Genomic DNA, 16982 nt, shown 5'->3' with positions numbered 1-16982 from the left:
AAATAATAATAAAAAGCCTGAGCTGTTATTTGCTTAAATTATTGAACTCAACAGGCTTATATTTGGGACAGACATCTGGGACAGACTTTTAGGAGCTTTAACAATTATCTTTCTCTACTGTTCCCAAACGTACTAATGCAGGAGTTATGGTAATAAATCAGTCTCTCACCGTTTCTTTTTTCGTTGTCTTCTCCAACAGCTTTCGGGGCCGACAGATCACAGTTATTTCGACAGCTACCCTCCAGATGAGGAAAGTCCTCCTGATGAGCTGTCTGGTTGGGACATGGACTTCTGAGACCGTCTGCTCCTTCTTTTCTGCCTTTCCTTTTCTTTGCACACACTAAAAAAAACCAAACCTCAACGGGCAAAGTGGGTTTTCAGGTGAGCTCACATCACCTCTGGCGGCCGTGGTGGAGGTCCTCAGGTTTTGGGCAACTGTAGCTGCAAGTCACGGGTTACTTTGTGAACTTCATGAACTTACAGTTTTTTTCATCTCAACAAAATTTGTTTTTGACTGTGAAACAGCCTGTTATGTTGCCATCACTGTCATTTTCGTTATTATATCTGAGTGGCCGTCCAGCTAATGTAGAACTATTTAGTGGTAAAGCTGCACAAGCATGTTTGAGCTGAAGCTAGAATCCATAAAACTTAAAAATTCTCCACAATTTGCTGCTGAGAAATGTTGCATTCGTGTGTTGCAGTGGATAAACACACACCTCAAAAAGTGGGAGTGGTTAAAAAACAAATATGTGTTACCTTGAATTTAGTTTGTGAGAACTGGGTCTGCATTGTAACTGGTTCAAAAAACACCACAAACAACCTAGAATTCATGTTTTTTCATGAACGTTAGGTTGATAAAAATGTTTTTTTATTCTGAAATCCAGACAGAAATTTTATTCCGAAAGATTTTCAACAGAGAAATACCTGCTTTTTGTGTAACCGTGGCTTTCAGGAACATACCATGCAAACTTTGTGGTGACTGGGTAGCAAATTTAACCCTTTGAAACCTGGATGCTTTTACAGGCATTTAAACCTAAGAAACAGGAGCAAATTGATTTCTTATGAAAAGATACAAAAAATGAAATGAGTAACTTTGTTAGAGATGTCCTGCAAATAGCAAAAAATTAGGAAAAGCTGACAAATAAAAGAATTGAAAATTATTTCTAAAAAAGAGAAAGAAAAATACTAGAAAATGATTATTAGGAAAATAATCAATCAATTATAATTATATATTTAAAGTTAATTGTTTTTCCATTTTTAGCACATTTTTCAAGCCACTTCTTAATTTGTTTTTTTGTTTTATTTGTGTTGTTTTGTCTTTTTTGTGTGCTAATTTTAAAGTAATTTCCATTTTTAGGCCATCTTTCTACTTATTACAATTTTTGAACATTTCTTGTGAGGTTGTAACACTTTTTTCAAGCCATTTCCTTTTTTTGTTGTTGTGTTTTTGTTTGTTTTACCACTTTCCTTTTTCTTTTTTGTGTGCTAATTTTAAGGTCATTTTCTTGTATCTGTTTTACTAACTTCGTACTAATTTTGGTGAAATTCTTGTGAAGTTGTTCATTGCCTTACATGCTTTTGGTTTAAGATTAAGTCAATTTGCTCAGGTTTCAATGGGTTAATCACTTAAGTAAGAGATGTACACCAGCGACATTTTCATCACATACAGAGTGAAGCAACAAAAATGCAACATTAGAAGTTTTGACATCTTTGCTTTGGTTCATGGAGTTCTTGATTACAGCTTCAGCTTTGCTAAGCCAGCCTGCAGGCTGCATCTCATGTTGCTTTGGAGGGAGTCCTGTGTCACAGAATTATGTTTTTACATTCCTTAATCAATCTACGCCCATATAATAATCTTTTACAGATTATTGTTTTCAGACTTTTCTCTGGGCGCTCACGATGCCTCCACATGTGGTTGGTGGGGAAATTTGCGATGCAGCTGCAGAGTCTTTATTTCTTACAGCTGAGGGAATTTGTGATGACACGCGCAATTTGTTGAGAGGAATGGAGGTGTGTGGCGAGGAGATATGTGTGGAGATGACACTGCAAATATGCAAGAGACTTGAGAACAAACAGACTCGGGAGGAGAGATTCTCCTTACAGTTTTAACCATTTGAAACCCAGAGCAACATCATTTTTCTTGTGCTGCGTTCAGACGCCTTCACAAGTATTTAAACCTATGAAAAGTGAGCAAAGTGCTTTCTTTGAAAACAATAGGAAAAAAGGGAAGGGAGCAATGTGGTGAGAAATGTTCTGCAAACTGCAGAAATTGGTAGATTTGGAAAAATATTTTCAAAAAAGCAAAGAAAACTAAAAAAAACCCCTATATTTGTAATTATTTATTTAAACATATTTTTACAGGATTTTTATTATTTTAAAATTATTTATATCTATTTATTATTCCATTTTTGGTCTTTGTTTTTTTTCCAATTTTTTTAAGGTAATTTTCTTTTCTTTTCTTCTTTTTGTGTGCAAATTTCTGGATCATTTCTATATTGCATTGTTGCCTTTTTTCCAGTGTTTTTAAAAGAAATCAAGCTTTGTGCAGGTTTTTCAAGGGTTAAACCACAATGCTCTTCTATCCCACACATGAAACATTTGTGCAAAGAAGCATCAAGAGTTCCCACGTGGACACCTTCCCTGCTAAAGTTAAAGTGCACAAGCATCCCGCGGCACAGTGCCTGACCTGAAGAAATATTTACCTTTTTGAAGCTGAGTCAACGCTGCGGTTCCCAGCTTCTTAAGGAGAAGGTGTTCTGCTCGGTCTGAGGCGTTAGTGATGTGAGGAGGAACAGCAAAGAGGCCAAACTGAGGTTTAGGGCGAAAAAAAAAAAAAAAAAAGACATGTACTTTCCTCTTTTAAACACTTGAGGTTTACACTAAATCGACCGTGTACCATGTGTCTGTGTATATACTGTATACTGTAAAGCACAAGCGTCAAAAATACACAATTTATACAATCCAAGCTACTTCTTCCTTTATGTAAACCTTAAGAACTGGGTGAGTGAACTTTGTAAATACCACATATATATGTATACATTGGTGAATGTGTGTGTTCAGTGTGTACAGTGTGTGATAATGTCTGGAAGCACCTGAGATTCCTGGAGAAGCTGTGGCCTTACGATAACAACTACTGATTTCAGGATACAGCTGTTCGTATTTCATCTCTGTTTTTGTCTTAAATTTGACTTTTTGTATTTGACTCAAATAGTTTTCTTAGATTCGTCAATTAAAATTCTGTTTTACGCCACATGCATTATTATTATTTCTTTCATTTTATTACCATTATGTGCAGACCAGTAACACTGGACATTTTGACTTGTCCAAAAAAAAAGAAAAAGTAAGTTATTCTTGGTTTGCACAGTGTCAACATTTGTTCTGGCCGTTGGGTTTTGGTGCCAAGGTAGAGATAAAGAAAATACATCAAGTATTTTTGCTTTTGTTTGTGTGTTTTGTTCCACTTGCCTTCAAAGTCTTCAAGGTTAGAAACCAAAAAAATCCTTGATAGATCTGAGTCTTGCATACTTTTATTCGTTTCTTTGAATGCTTTGTACGGATGGTCAGAGCTCAGAGGGGGGAGACCTTTAAACAGTTCACCACACTTCCACATCAGTAGTGACAAATGTCCATCACAGATATAAAGACCTTCGACATGTCGCAGCTTTGGTCCCCCTTTCCCAGACCACACCTGTACAAGATATGCAACATACAGAAAATAAATAGATGCATGTTAAAGGTCATTTCCATATACAAATATATTTATGAAGCTTATTGTACAAGCATTTCTTTTTTTTTTAACTACAGCATAACATTTACAAGATAGGATTTAAGTAGAGTAAGCTCTCATAAACCGCTGATACACTGTGATGTATATAAATGTCTTTGATATTTGCACTCCAAAAGACACTAGTGAAGTTTAGAAACAGTCGAGTCTCAAATGCAGCAAAAGAAAGGCCTCAAAAACGACTTGTGTGCAGCCGTCACTTCTGCAATACTGCACTGGCACAACCAGAAGGAGCCCGTTCTAAAATCTGTATCGGCACGAGATGAGGAAGCACAAACTGGAAAAAGTGTCAGTACAAAATATATAAAGTTTAAAAAAAAATCTGCCCTTAGCTATTGACACAAAATAAATGTCTCTGAAATATCAAAATAGTGAATTATCTGAAATACATTTTAGAGTAAATTCCACTTATCAAAAGAATATGCACTATGTTCACTCATTGTAGACTATTTGTACCATAAAAAACCTATTCTCAGCTGCTGGCTTTGACTTCAGCTTCATTGCAAACTGAGCTCAGATCTGCAAACGACCGAGTCCCTCTGAACGGGCGAGGAACCAAATCTAACTTTATGAAAAGCAGAAATCCACCCATTCAAAAGGCACTTCTATCTCAAAGAGACATTTGAATGTCATCGACATATAGTGAGCTATATACAAAAACAATGTACAAGTCTATAGAAAAAAAGGTTTGCTGCTATATTTGCTCTGAATAAATATTTGGTTTTATGAACTCTGACGATAATGCACGACCCAAGGCAACGTTACGACATACTCTTACTGGTGCGACTGTTGTTCAATGTTGACCTGACGCAAAATACATGTGATCAAACGACACGCTTCCCAAAATTCTGCTTTATACAGTGATATTAAGGGCTTCTGCGACCCAGGAAAACACATCAGGTCTCTCTGATCATCCAATATATTATATGTAGTGCTCATCATTTTTGTTTTTTATTTTAATTTTAAAAAGTAATTTCAAAATCTGGGTTAAAAATGGGTATTAAAATGCTGTAAACTAGTCAACAGTTTTGTTTTTCTAGGAGCTGAAAACAAAGTTCTCAATCTATCTCAACAATATATTTTTTAAAAAAGAATTAGGAAAATAAAAACACAAAAATGATGAGCCCTGGAGGGTAAGTTTGGCATTTTTCAACCTGGAATCTATTCTCCTCTGTTTTTGTATCGAAGTGAATAAAAGGAACAACACTTTTGACACTGGTTTAGTACGGATATGGCAGCTGTAGCCGACAGCAGCAAAACAGGCTGTAATGTAACCACTTGGGGGATGTTGGAACGGGCAATTTACATCCACTTAAAGTGTTTGTTTTTGTCTCAGACAGGCTACGATTGTTATCATAAGTGAATGACAACGTTATGGAAAGGATCCAAAAGAGATTACTTTTTTGTCTAAGAGTAAGATCCTTTATGTTTAACCAGAAATGTCCCCAAAATAGCAGTTACAAAACACACCCGACTCCATTTACATAAACATTTTAGTGTGTATAGAGACTGCATATTTTCACATCTAACAGGGTGGATTAAGGGTTCATTTCAACTAAACCAGAGTTAGTGATTGTTGGAATAGTTGAAGATAAACCAAGATGGTTTTTGTGTCGGCTTTGAATGAAATGTGTTTTACAATAATAAAATTATTAGTTAGTTAGACAGAGTTTGGTGGCTTTGGTGAAGGTGATTTTGATGCTGCTTCAGGTCAAACAAAAAAATATTACTCTTTAATGTTGTCAGACACTCAAAATAACAATCTAAGTCTGTCAGTGGCAAAAAAAAAAGCACTTGTAGTGGATGTAAATTGATGGTGCGCACATGCCCAGAGTGGTTACATCGCAGCTTGTTTGGATGCTGGTCTCGCTCAGTGGAGGACTAGTTTCAAAGTTTTGTCTATTTTAGACTAGACTTACACTACACCCTTGATGCCCAATTCTGATTTGTTGCCTATATCCAATTTTTTTTGACCGCCTGCTAACATCTACTCCTAAAAGTGACTCAAAACCAAAATCTGCATTTACACCTGCTTAAACTTTGCTTATGCTTGAAACATGGGCATGACGCTGATATGACGCCGGCTCTGTAGCCCAGAGCATTTAAAACCGTGTTCTCCCAATGTGACTGAAATGTCCTCGTGTTTGTTCGGTACGAACCCCGAATTTTCGCCTTTACAGTTTTGTCGCCCAAAAGGCTTAAAAGACAAGTAACCTCTGCATTTGACCACTGGCGTAAGCCCCCGTCCTCCATTGTTGCATTTTCCACTTTCCGAGCACATGTATTTACGTCATTAAACTTTGCAGATATCCGAATCATATCTGATTTATTTCCACACATGACTGAGGCCTGAAACTGAACTGAGAATATTGGTGCTTTTTTCCTGCTTACACATCCATTATACATAGCCACGAGATGCAAAAATTCAAAATTAGGTCACTTCAACCATGCTGTGTAAATGCAGCCTTACTTAAGGTCCAGGCTGAAAAATACTAAAATTACCCTTAATGGGTATGTAAAGCAAAACTGATTCCAGACCAGCAGTGTATACTGACTTGTTATTGACTTTTTTTCATATCTTTGTAGATAAAAACAGATTTCTAGAAGCATCCTTGCAGTTTATAATTCTTCATAAATGTCTTTCTATGCTGTAAATACGATACATAATTTTAAACAGAAGGTAATGGCAACGTGTTCTGAAATTTATTGCCAAAAGCAAATAAGTTCAGCCTGATATCAAGCTCAGCTGAAACCACTATCTCTGTGCCTGCCAAGTTCCACAACTTATTTGATTTCTTTCCGAGCTTATCAGGTCCAACGAAATTCCCCACAAGCATCGAGTGGCTTTTAGAGTCCTGTGGTTTCACACTTGTAATAAACACGTGGCAACAGCTATTGTTCAGTCTCCTTTTGATATCCCTTTATCTTTCAAAATCAAATCTGATGTTTACTTGTAAAACATTTCTGTGGCGAAGCAATCGTATAATGTGTCTCCTCCAGAGCTCCGACCGTCAACCACAAATGATGAGTAGCTTACACGTCAGCATATAATAATCTCTTAAAATGTGGGTTCTGTACAACAACGGAGCAGTGATCTAAACACAAATATGTACGGCTATCTACTGTACCGTCTACGTCACAATTTTGGCTTTGGAACCTAATATATCTCTCTATAGCAGCCAAGCCAATAATTATACAATAACTTCTCATATAGTGAATAACACAGTGATAGTACAGACATAAATACATACAAATAGTAACAAAAACCATGCAAGTGCGAGCATAGGTGACTTGGTGGTGAGACGACTTCAAGCTGTGAAGGAGAGAAAGATGAGAGCCCCCCCCCCACCCCCCCACCCCAGAGGCATCAGTTCAAACTGAGATCATTTTTCCTGAAAAGTGATTTTTCCTTCAGTTTTTGCCTCTCTTTTAGGCCTCGATCGGTGTTTGTATATCTTGCTGTTGAGTTTATGATCCCATCACGCTGCTCCCGCCCAACGGATAACTGAGCGGCGGTGATAAAGACATAAAGATAAACAGTGGTGAAATCGGAGCATGGAGATTTCCATTCCAGTCATCTTCCACGAGGATAACTCACACGATCCGTTCCTTCCCATGAACAGTCTCCTTCACCTGGAACAACAGGCAGGACTCTCCTCCAGTGCAAAAGGGAAGTGTGCTGGGTGTTTGTGAGTGAAAGAGTGTGAGACCAGAGGGACAGGAGGAGAGAGTGTCGTTTTGGCTGCATGTGTTGAATTATTATTATTTTTTTGTTGTTTTTTGGTCTTTTCTGTGTGAGATAAAGGACAAAGAAACTATCTACAGGCGCACGAGTCTACAGTCATGTTGGGGTAGACTTTCAGCACCACGTTCTTGTCCTCGTCAAAGAAGAGGATGCTGAGGGAGGACATCTTCTCTGGGACGCAGCACGGCTCGGGGATGCCCGGGACGACGCCCACTGCTCGCACTATGCTCTGGATGGTGGCGTGGTTCGAGGGCTTCAGAGCCTAAAGCAAAAAGACGACGAGGATTAAAGAGGATTTCCTTTGTAAAAAAGAAAATAATGTATTTTGACTGCACAATTCCACGATTGAAACTTGGAGAGCAAAAGTTTTGATAGCGTTCAGAGATCCCTTCAATACCTGATCACTTTGTGGAATATTGTCATTGTTTTGTGTATTTTGCATATTTATTTTTTAGGTGCACAAAAAGAGAGGATCTAAACATCTTTAGTATTTTTCCATAGTTTTGTTCCTTTCTGTAATACTCAAGTTAACCCTTTTAGGACATTTCTCCCATTTTAGGAGATTTCTAGGATTTAAGGACACTTCTTGGATTTTTGGACATTTCTAGAATTTTTTTTCAACAATTCTAGGAGTTTAGGACTTTTCTAGGATTTTAAGCCATTTCATGGATTTTAGGACTTTCCTCTGATTTTTGGTATATTTCTAGGATTTTAGGACATCTCTTGGCTTTCAGGAATGCTTAGGGGCTGAGCTGGGACCTCTGTGGGGTGCAGGGAATCCTCCACTGGCAAAAACACTGTTCTGATGCTGTTTTATGCACTCTGGCACCTTATGTATACTAAAAGTTCACAAACAATATCCAGTGTGAATCCCTTTATTTTGATTATGAATTAGAAAGTGGTTGGTGGGCCACCTGGCACTCTCTCAGGGGCCAGATTTAGTCTATGGGCTGTAAGTTGAGTATCACTGGTTCAGTGCATCCAACAAGCCGCTGCAGGTAGATGCTGAGTGCGGCTCGATCCCTCTCAGTTCACGCACACACACCTGCTCAGCTGCTTCATGTCTTTGCAAGATCCAATAAGTGACAGGGCACCTTTTAATAGTAGCTATTAAGAAGCTTCTAAAGCTTCAGCCTGACAAAGGAGAAACAACTTCACAGGATCACAGGCAGCAAGCCTACAGGAGAGGGAGGGGGGGTTGCCTCGGGCCCCGGGCCCTACTTCTGGGACTAATTATGTCCGACTACAAAGGCGGGCGACTCCGAGGTAATGAATTAAGTGGATGGCTCTCGTGCATTCCGGCCATGTTTAAAATACCTGTGATGTTATCTTGTCACCGGGGCCGCGAGCTGCGCGGGAGCTGATGTTTAACATCAGTTTCTTTGTTCATCTCACTTCTTTGTATTTTCTTTGAAATGTGTAAAACCAGATATTGTGTTTCCTGCTGCTGAAGAGAGACTTTTAAGAACGGCATGAATTACTTCCTTCAGGGTCCTGGTTCGTTTTTCTCCAACATAGTTATAAAGTTTTATTGATTTTTAATGTCGAGGTCAGCACCTTGTCCTCCTTTTTTCACTTTTTGATACATCATCTGCAGTTTGACCACGTTTTACTGCATGTTTAGTGCAGGGAGGCTTCACTTTGGACTTACCTTTTTTGACCGTTTAAAACCTGAGCAAATTGGTTTGATTTCTTGCAAAAATTATGGGAAGAAGGCAGTCAGCAACTTAACCAGGCATCGCCCAAGAATTAGCAAAAAAAAGTAAAAAGTTACAAGAAAATGACCTAAAATTAAAAAGAAAATATGGAAAGGTTAAAAAAAAAGAGAAAAGGAAATGACCCCAAAAAGTGCTGAAAATTTAAAAAACAAAAATAAAAAAAAAACCCCAACATGTATACATTTTTGTTACATAATTTTAAAATATAGACGTATAATAATCATGAGTATGATTTCTGGTCATTTTTCCTATTTTTTTTTTTTTTTTTTAATTTTCCCCTTTTTTTTACAAACCAAATTTGCAGGTCATTTTCTTGTTACTTGTTACAAATTTCTTGCAATTTGTGGGACATTTCTTGTCAAGTTGCTCACTGCCATTTCCCCTATTTTAGTGAAAAAAAAATCAAACCAATTTAATCAGGTTTTTAAGGGTTAAACAGCTTGTAAAATGGGCCTGAACACAAAAAAAAATCAGAGAACTGAGGATGATCCAGGTTTCAAAAGGTTGAATGATAGAAATTTAGCTCTGATGCATATCTACAAAGACTATATGGCATAATATACAGTTGATGATAAAAGCACGGGAGGAACTCATTCTGTAACCCGTTTATCCCGCAGATCAAGATTAAAGCAGATGGCATACATTTCTGTCAGTTTCTTTGGCATTATCATCTATAATATAAGACAGATAGGCTTCAGGGACTTTGGATGTAAATGTTACCCAAGTGAGCATAATACGGAGCAGCAACAGCAACAGCAAAGAGGAACTGAAGCTTAATGGGCTGATGTACTGATAGGTCAACACAGAATGCTCTATTTACATAATGTATACCATACTGCCTGTGTGAATGTTAAACATACGGCAGACTGATGGATGTTGAGTTCTGCTGCAACATTGTGTGTGTTAATGCATCAGTTGTTAATATGTGTCTGAACCTTATCAGCTCATAAACATGCACATAAATAAACTTGTTGTTGAAGCAGTTTAAGAAGCTGGCAAAAAAAACCAACTAAAATGTTGGACCACAAGACGGTGCTGAGGTTTACATTTAATTATTTTACATCGTTTTGATTATTTTTAAGGTTATTTCCTTGTTTGTTAATTAGTTTTTTACTTTTTTTAACTGAGATTTTTTGATTTTTACTTGCTGATTTTCAGGTAATTTTCTATTTCTTTTTTTTTCATCTTTACAATTTTCATTATATTTGGGGGTCATTTGTTATGTTGCTCATTGCCTTCTTTGCATGTTTTTGAAAGAAATTGTGTCAACAGTTTGTACATTTTCATTATGCAAAATGAATAAAGCCAAATTCATGCACGTCATGTATTTTGAAAGGCTGTGAACATGTGACTATTTCACTGAAAGTAAACAACAAAGTAGTCCGGGCAGTGATGAGGTATGCCCCTGTGGTGGCTCAAAGCATCAGACTTTCCCATGGAGACGCGTTTGGAAATAGTGAACTTTATGTCATTTTCAGATACGTCGTCACCATCTTTCTTTTCCTAAACATAACCATAGTAACTATTATTGTTAAGGACATAATGTCATTCGTGGGGCGCTAACTCATATGATATCATATGAACTGTTGTTCATGCATTTTCGTAGGATATCATACGAACCGCTCTATAAGAATGCATTGTGGATGTATGACCCCCAAACCCTTTGATTTGTGGCCTCCGTAAGCAAAGAAATGTCTACTTGTAACCCAAAGTCACAAGTTGCTTTGTCATTTGGTTATTAAGCCTTTTCTGATACCCAAAGGACCAAATACCGCTGCTTTGTCGCACCCTCAGGGTCTGAACGCCAAAGGCGTCCTTTAGCATGTGCATAAGATGCACTGAGTTTTCAACTTAGAGCAAGTGACATAGTTTAATGAGTGAGAAGGTCCACAGAAGTTGGGAGGTTGAGAAGATTGAAAGGCAAAACAAAATCGGATTTTTGTCCAGGACTGTGTCCCATGTGACACCAAAAGCCACCGCTGTTTTAACATGAGACAGGATGTACAGTTGATGCGCACTGACGGTTTTATGCCATGTTACAGAAAAAGATACTTATTTTAACCAAAAACATGATCTTTCTTCTAAACCCAACCAAGCAGTCTTGTTGCCTAAACCCGACTGTGACGTGTTACGGTGGGTTTCAGCAGTGTGTCACATTACTGGAACAAAGTGACAAACTGTCTGTATTTGACAACCTGAGTAGCTGGGAGAAGGTTGGTTTGTTTTCTCAACATGTTCTCATCCCAAGTCATCACATATCGCCACTTTGTCAGTGGACTTTTGCGTCAACATATTATGCTCCAGGTATCCACCTGCATCTGCTGGTGACTTTTTGAGATACCGAAGCCAATGCTGGGATGTCGACAAAAACACATGGTAGGATTCAGCAACAGAAGAATGTGGTTTTGTTTCTGTAACAAAAGCACACAGCAACCGATGGTGGGACATCAACAAAAGCAGATGTTTAAGATGGGCAGCAGGTGCACATTGTTACAAAAAAACATCATGGTTTTGCTTAACATTCACACAGGAAGCGAATGCTGGGCTTCTGGGGGAAAGTTTGGGATTTGTTGGACCCATTCATCTCCCCTCCCACCAGTGAGCACCCTCATGCTCCTTATATTACGTCTTAACTGGCAGCATTTCAACCTGAAGCTGTCCAGCGGCGTATCATATGGCCGCAACAGGTTCCATCCAGTCACGTTATCAACTGATGCTGCATGCCTGTCTGTCATGCCGAGCTAGGTGCCGTCTGCCTGACCAGCGGCGTATTATAACACTGCGAAAGGTTCCATCCAGTCGCATTGCAAACTGATGCCGCCTGGCGGCATATCATACAACCGTGAAAGGTTGTTTTCGGCGTCAGTATCTTACGTCAAAATCACTGACAAAGTGGTGGTATTTGACAGCTTCAGAATGAGGATGGCTGGATTTTTTTTTTGTTTTTTTTGTATATGAACAAAGTTAAAGAGCCCTGACAAAGTAAAATAAGCAAGTAATTCCTCATAAATAGTGGCAGAAAATGTGGAGAAATACATATTTTTTTGTGTAACATCAATGCTTTGTCTGTTTTCTCACATTGGGACTCACTGCAGAGGTGCACTACAAGAGTCTTACCTTTGGCATTGGGAACTGGCAGGACCCTGAGCAGTAGTAGGCATCAAACGATTTAGGCGATATAATCCATTCACTCCATCCGATGTCAGCAAAGTCCACTTTCAGGTACCTCCGAGCACAGTTCCTGGGCTCGTTCCACTGCTTCTTTCGCGCCTTTTTAATTGTCTGCTCGTCGAACTGCAGCAGGGGCATCTTGTGCCGCTGATTCTTGCGTGTCTTTTTTCGTGGCCTACGGGCCTGCTTGTTTTCAAAAGGTTCGTACGGACTCGTCTCGTCCCACCCGGTCGTCTCGTACGGATATTCTGGTCCGGGAAGTTCGTTGTTTTGTAATGGAAGCAGAACGTTCACTGAACGCTTGTGTCTGGGCTGCGGCCGCTCTTGTTCGGTGTCGTTTCGCTCACGCAGTCCCAGTTTTTGGAAGTTGTGTGAAATGGAGCCGTCCCCTCCCACTGAGTGGTGTCTTTGGAGGGTGGCTACAACACTTTCAGGTTCTGAAATGGCAGAGTCGTTGGCGTAGACCAGGATGTAGGGTGATCTGTCTGACAGGAGCTTCTTCCACGGTTGAGGACCTTGTGAGGCCACATCGATACCGATGAGCAACTCATCATGGTGTTTGGCCTGGTTGACCACACGAGTTATGTCCTTCCACTGCCAAGATATGAAGTCCCTGTAGAGGGTGGACACATTGATCCGAAAGTGTCCTAGAGTCCTTATCTTGTTATCCACAGAGGCGAAGCTCCAGATGACCATGTGTATGTGGTTGTGCCTCCTTGGGCCGTGGCGGGCACAGCTTTTGGACCTGGAACAGCCATGCGTGCTGTTCTGGAGGTCTCCAATGTAATAATGAAGAGTGGCTGACAGAACGTCCTCTGACTTGGTGAGGGAGGTGAGGTTGAAGATTTGCAGCTGCTTCTTGTTTATCGTACCTGTGTGTATATAAAGAGTAATATAATTTACAGAATGTAACACAGCTGTACAGGACATCAAAATTAACCAACCAAATTTTGAGTTTTAATGAAATACATGACAGAGTGCTCCTCCAGGCATGGCGTTTTTCTGAAGACAGGCATTCAAGATAACATCGCCCTGGTTCCCTTAACAAAAAGCCTATGGGATTTTTCCAGTGGATATTGGATTATTGTAAAAAAAAAAAAAAAAAGCTATGTGGTAAACAAACATTTATTAAACTTACACATTTTGTTCAGCAAGATAATCTTCACAAATGAACACCGTTTATACTTTTTGAAGTCTAAATGCAATCGGCAGAAGTAAAAAAAAGCTAACAGTATGCTTTAAATGAACTACTACTTTGTTCACATGACTTAATGTCAAGGGAACCGGAGGTGCTGAAATGCTAAGTCATTTCTGGGTTTTAGGACTCATTTCTGGAGCACTCTATAATGCACAGAGATATGACTGATATTTTTTGCTCAGGTTAGGAAATATCTGTCTCAAAGATTTCTGCCTCAACATTTGTTTGTTTTCTTTAAATGGTAGTAGTTTCAGTGATAACCTGTCAAAGAGAGGTCTGTGAAAAATGTTGCTGATTTTGAAATATAATATTTAAGCCTCTGAAATCTGAGTAAACTGACTTGATTTCTTTCAAAAACATGTGTTAAGCAATGAGCAATAAAAAAGCAATGATAAAAAAATCACTCGAAAAAGAAAAAAAAATCAAGAAAATTAGCAAATAATATCCTCAGTAAATGTGCAAGATAATTACCTGAAAAATAAAAATAAAAATAAAATAATCAACATTTTAAAAAGCAAATTACCTGGAAAAGTTCTTAAAATGATTAGAACTCTATAACAAAATTTTACACATGTAATTATGACAATTAGCTATAAATATAGTTTTTACTCTAGTTTTTTCCTTCTTCCCCAAACATTTTCCTCTAGTTCATAAAAATATAATCAATATCTACAAATTTCCTCCAATTTGTGTAATATTTCTTACCAAGCTGCTCGGTTTTCAAAGGTTCAAATACTTTTGAAAGGCATCTGAAAACAGCACAAAAAGTGATGTTGCTCCAAGTTTCAAAATGATAAAAACTTTAAGTTATACGAGTAAAATTTCACCAATTTCACCAATTTCCACTGTGGTGGGATGGAAGCAGAAAGCTCAACATATCTCAAAACCTGGGCAAACAAAAGCAGAACTTTCTGCATGGCAAGATACCAAACCAGAAAATATGTTTGTAATTTAGGTGAACTGACCCTTTACACGCTATGCCATACAGCTGCCAGGCGATAGGAGGCAGTACAACCTAACAAACTCTGACTGTCTGCAAACTGCTCCTCTAAGTGCACACGTCCAAGTGATAATAACGCAGCGTGACCTCTAAGATATTTAGAGAGTAATAGATTAAAGTTATTGTTTTCTGCAGCAGAGACTTAAAAAAAAAAAAAAACATCTTAAACGCTAGCTCACTGTAATGAAAACGTTTCAATTTTTCAACACAGACAGGGTGGGCAGCTGCCAGATGCTGGCTCCAGGGAAGATCTATCCAGACTATCTGACAGTGAAATCTGAAGGTGAGAAAACAAATGCGTCGGCACAAAACGATTTTGCATGTGGTGATCTGATGCGGAATCTCTGCTCCTGGCGCAGGGCGAAGGAGTAACAGGTTGATCGCATTTCCATGACTGGATCAACAGGTGTATCTCAGTTTCAGCTCAGTAAAGCAGCACGCGATTGGCATGAGTTTTCATGTGTTTTTTTTGTCAGTTTCTAAACCTAAATTAATATTATAGACATCTTTTTCTACTGAAAATCTTATTTTAATGCACTTACATTGCATACATGCACAAATTTCGGTGCGCTTCTAATGTGCAGATAATACCATTAAGCGAGGCAGAAGACTTTACAAAACCCACTTTAAATTAACTAACTTTTATACAACAAATCATGCATGTGTGCGCTCCCTAGACTGGCTGAACTCAGCATAGTTAACATGCGTAAAACTTTGGATACATACCCCAGTGCGCTTTGAAGCTGCGGACCGTGTTGCCGTCCTTGAAGGGAAACCCAGCCCGGTTGTACTTCGCGTAAAGCATCTGCATGTGTTCCGTCATTGTATCCTGTAAAAGCAGATCCTGCTCGTGCTTCGCGGGATGCTTTTTATCCTCCGAATGCGTAAAATCCACCGTCCGTCTCTGAGGGAAACTGTCCGTTTTCAGCATCGCGCAGTATCCAACGCACAGATAACTCCATCCGTAAAGCAGCACGACCACAAACCGAGAGTAGAGAGCCATGCTCGGGCCGACGCGAAGGTAGCAGCAGGAAAAATAACAGCTGTGGAAAACTTTGCACGTTTCCAAAAGTGGTCCCTATCTCCAAAAAGACATACCATCACCTGAGGAGTCCTCTGTTAGAAAATGATACCATCACCTTTGACACCAGTCGCAGCACAAGAGGAAGGTTTGCAGGAAAAAAAAATACTTATAATAAGAGCGTTATCCAAGTTTTGTCTAAGTTGCAGGTCTAAACGTGCTGCAGTGAGTGAGTGATAAAAGTGTCGGTGTAACGGAAGAGATGCGGGAGAACTGAGCCGCTAAAAGAGCGACGCGCTTGGTTTTTGTATCCGAGCTGTGAGCTGATTTCAGGAGCAGCAGTCAACCGTCCCCCCGTCTCAGCTTTCATTGAAGGTAAAGCATGTTGTGCTTGGTATTATAGGACTTGTGGGACCAGCTGGGTATTCCTCACACACACACACACACACACACACACACACGTACACGCACACAGAGAGAGAGAGAGAGAGAGAGAGAGAGAGAGAGAGAGAGAGAGAGAGAGAGTGTTTCCTGTTGGAGATACTTTTACGCACATTCAGCCTGGGGACAAATTATCTAAGGAGGTTGTTTTGTCAGTTGATTCGACTCGGATCTTTAGAAAATATTTTATTATGAAAGGACATTCCGCCGATTTATTGAACTGATTTGAATATCCAAACCGCTGCCGCAGAGCAGCCCCCTCCGTGCGTAATTTCTACTCCGCAGAGCTGTGCGTCTGCTGCTGAATGAAGCGGCTTATTGGCGGCATTAAAGGCTCTCTGTCCTATTTAGTTTAGTTCAATGGAGTTAAGCACACACATCCTGTACCATCACGGTCCGATCCGGATGCTGTACTGTGCCCCCCACTCCACCCCGCGCCCTCCTCACCGTCCCCCCAAAACAGCCCATCCAGGCGGGGTTTAAACACCCGGCCGCCCTCCATCCCCCGCCACTGGGCTTCTCTTTCAGGGGCACTCGGGAGGAAATGATTAGGGCATTTCCCGCCCTTGGACATCTGATGGCAATAATATTAGCATGCCATGTCCTTCATAGCAGTCAACACACAGAGCAGGGTTAACCCTTTCAGCTGGGAGGAGATGGACAGCAGAGAGAATCAATTTAACCTTTTGAAACTTCAGCATTTCTTTCAAAAACACGAGAAGAAGGGTGAGTTTAGAAGAAATAACCCAAAAAACGCAGTTACCTGAAAATGACCAAATATAATAAAATACAAAAAAAAAACCCAATAAAAACGACCTGAAAAAAACATTCTGAACTTTCATATATATATATATATATATATATATATATATATATATAATTAATAATAATTCTGCAACATAAT

At 39.3% G+C, this 16982-nt stretch overlaps 3 protein-coding genes across 3 annotated transcripts in view; 1 reads left to right on the top strand and 2 right to left on the bottom strand.

Moving 5' to 3' along the window:
• Positions 1-339, top strand: part of prkg2 (protein kinase cGMP-dependent 2) — a 36940-nt gene extending 36601 nt beyond the window's left edge. The window contains exon 19 of the mRNA XM_088076338.1: positions 200-339. Coding sequence (XP_087932464.1) covers positions 200-295 — 96 coding nt within the window. The 3' untranslated portion in view covers positions 296-339. The remainder of the gene's footprint in view (positions 1-199) is intronic.
• Positions 340-370: 31 nt separating this feature from the next.
• cfap299 (cilia and flagella associated protein 299) overlaps positions 371-16982 on the bottom strand; it is a 115016-nt gene continuing 98404 nt past the window's right edge. Inside the window, exon 6 of the mRNA XM_088076344.1 lies at positions 371-441. Coding sequence (XP_087932470.1) covers positions 421-441 — 21 coding nt within the window. The 3' untranslated portion in view covers positions 371-420. The remainder of the gene's footprint in view (positions 442-16982) is intronic.
• bmp3 (bone morphogenetic protein 3) lies at positions 3512-16026 on the bottom strand. The gene is made up of 3 exons (XM_042487770.2): positions 15343-16026; positions 12365-13290; positions 3512-7791 (listed from the first exon to the last, which is right to left on the bottom strand). Exons 1-3 carry the CDS (start codon positions 15617-15619, stop codon positions 7600-7602), a joined length of 1395 nt encoding a protein of 464 aa, XP_042343704.1. The 5' UTR covers positions 15620-16026; the 3' UTR covers positions 3512-7599.

This window comes from Plectropomus leopardus, chromosome 4 (assembly GCF_026936395.1).
Source record: "Plectropomus leopardus strain MGB_pleo_1.0 chromosome 4, ASM2693639v1, whole genome shotgun sequence".
NCBI lineage: Eukaryota > Metazoa > Chordata > Actinopteri > Perciformes > Serranidae > Plectropomus > Plectropomus leopardus.
Note: the sequence above shows the minus strand (reverse complement) of the source record. Positions and strands in the feature narration are given on the sequence as shown.

Bases quoted from the DNA above. Each gene is read 5' to 3' on its own strand.
- bmp3 (XM_042487770.2), bottom strand. From the start codon at position 15,619: ATGGCTCTCTACTCTCGGTTTGTGGTCGTGCTGCTTTACGGATGGAGT. The intron at 13,291-15,342 runs GTATGTATCCAA...ATATACACACAG, and splicing joins CAGCTTCAAAGCGCACTGGG to GTACGATAAACAAGAAGCAG. The intron at 7,792-12,364 runs GTAAGACTCTTG...TTTTTGCTTTAG, and splicing joins GCCAGTTCCCAATGCCAAAG to GCTCTGAAGCCCTCGAACCA.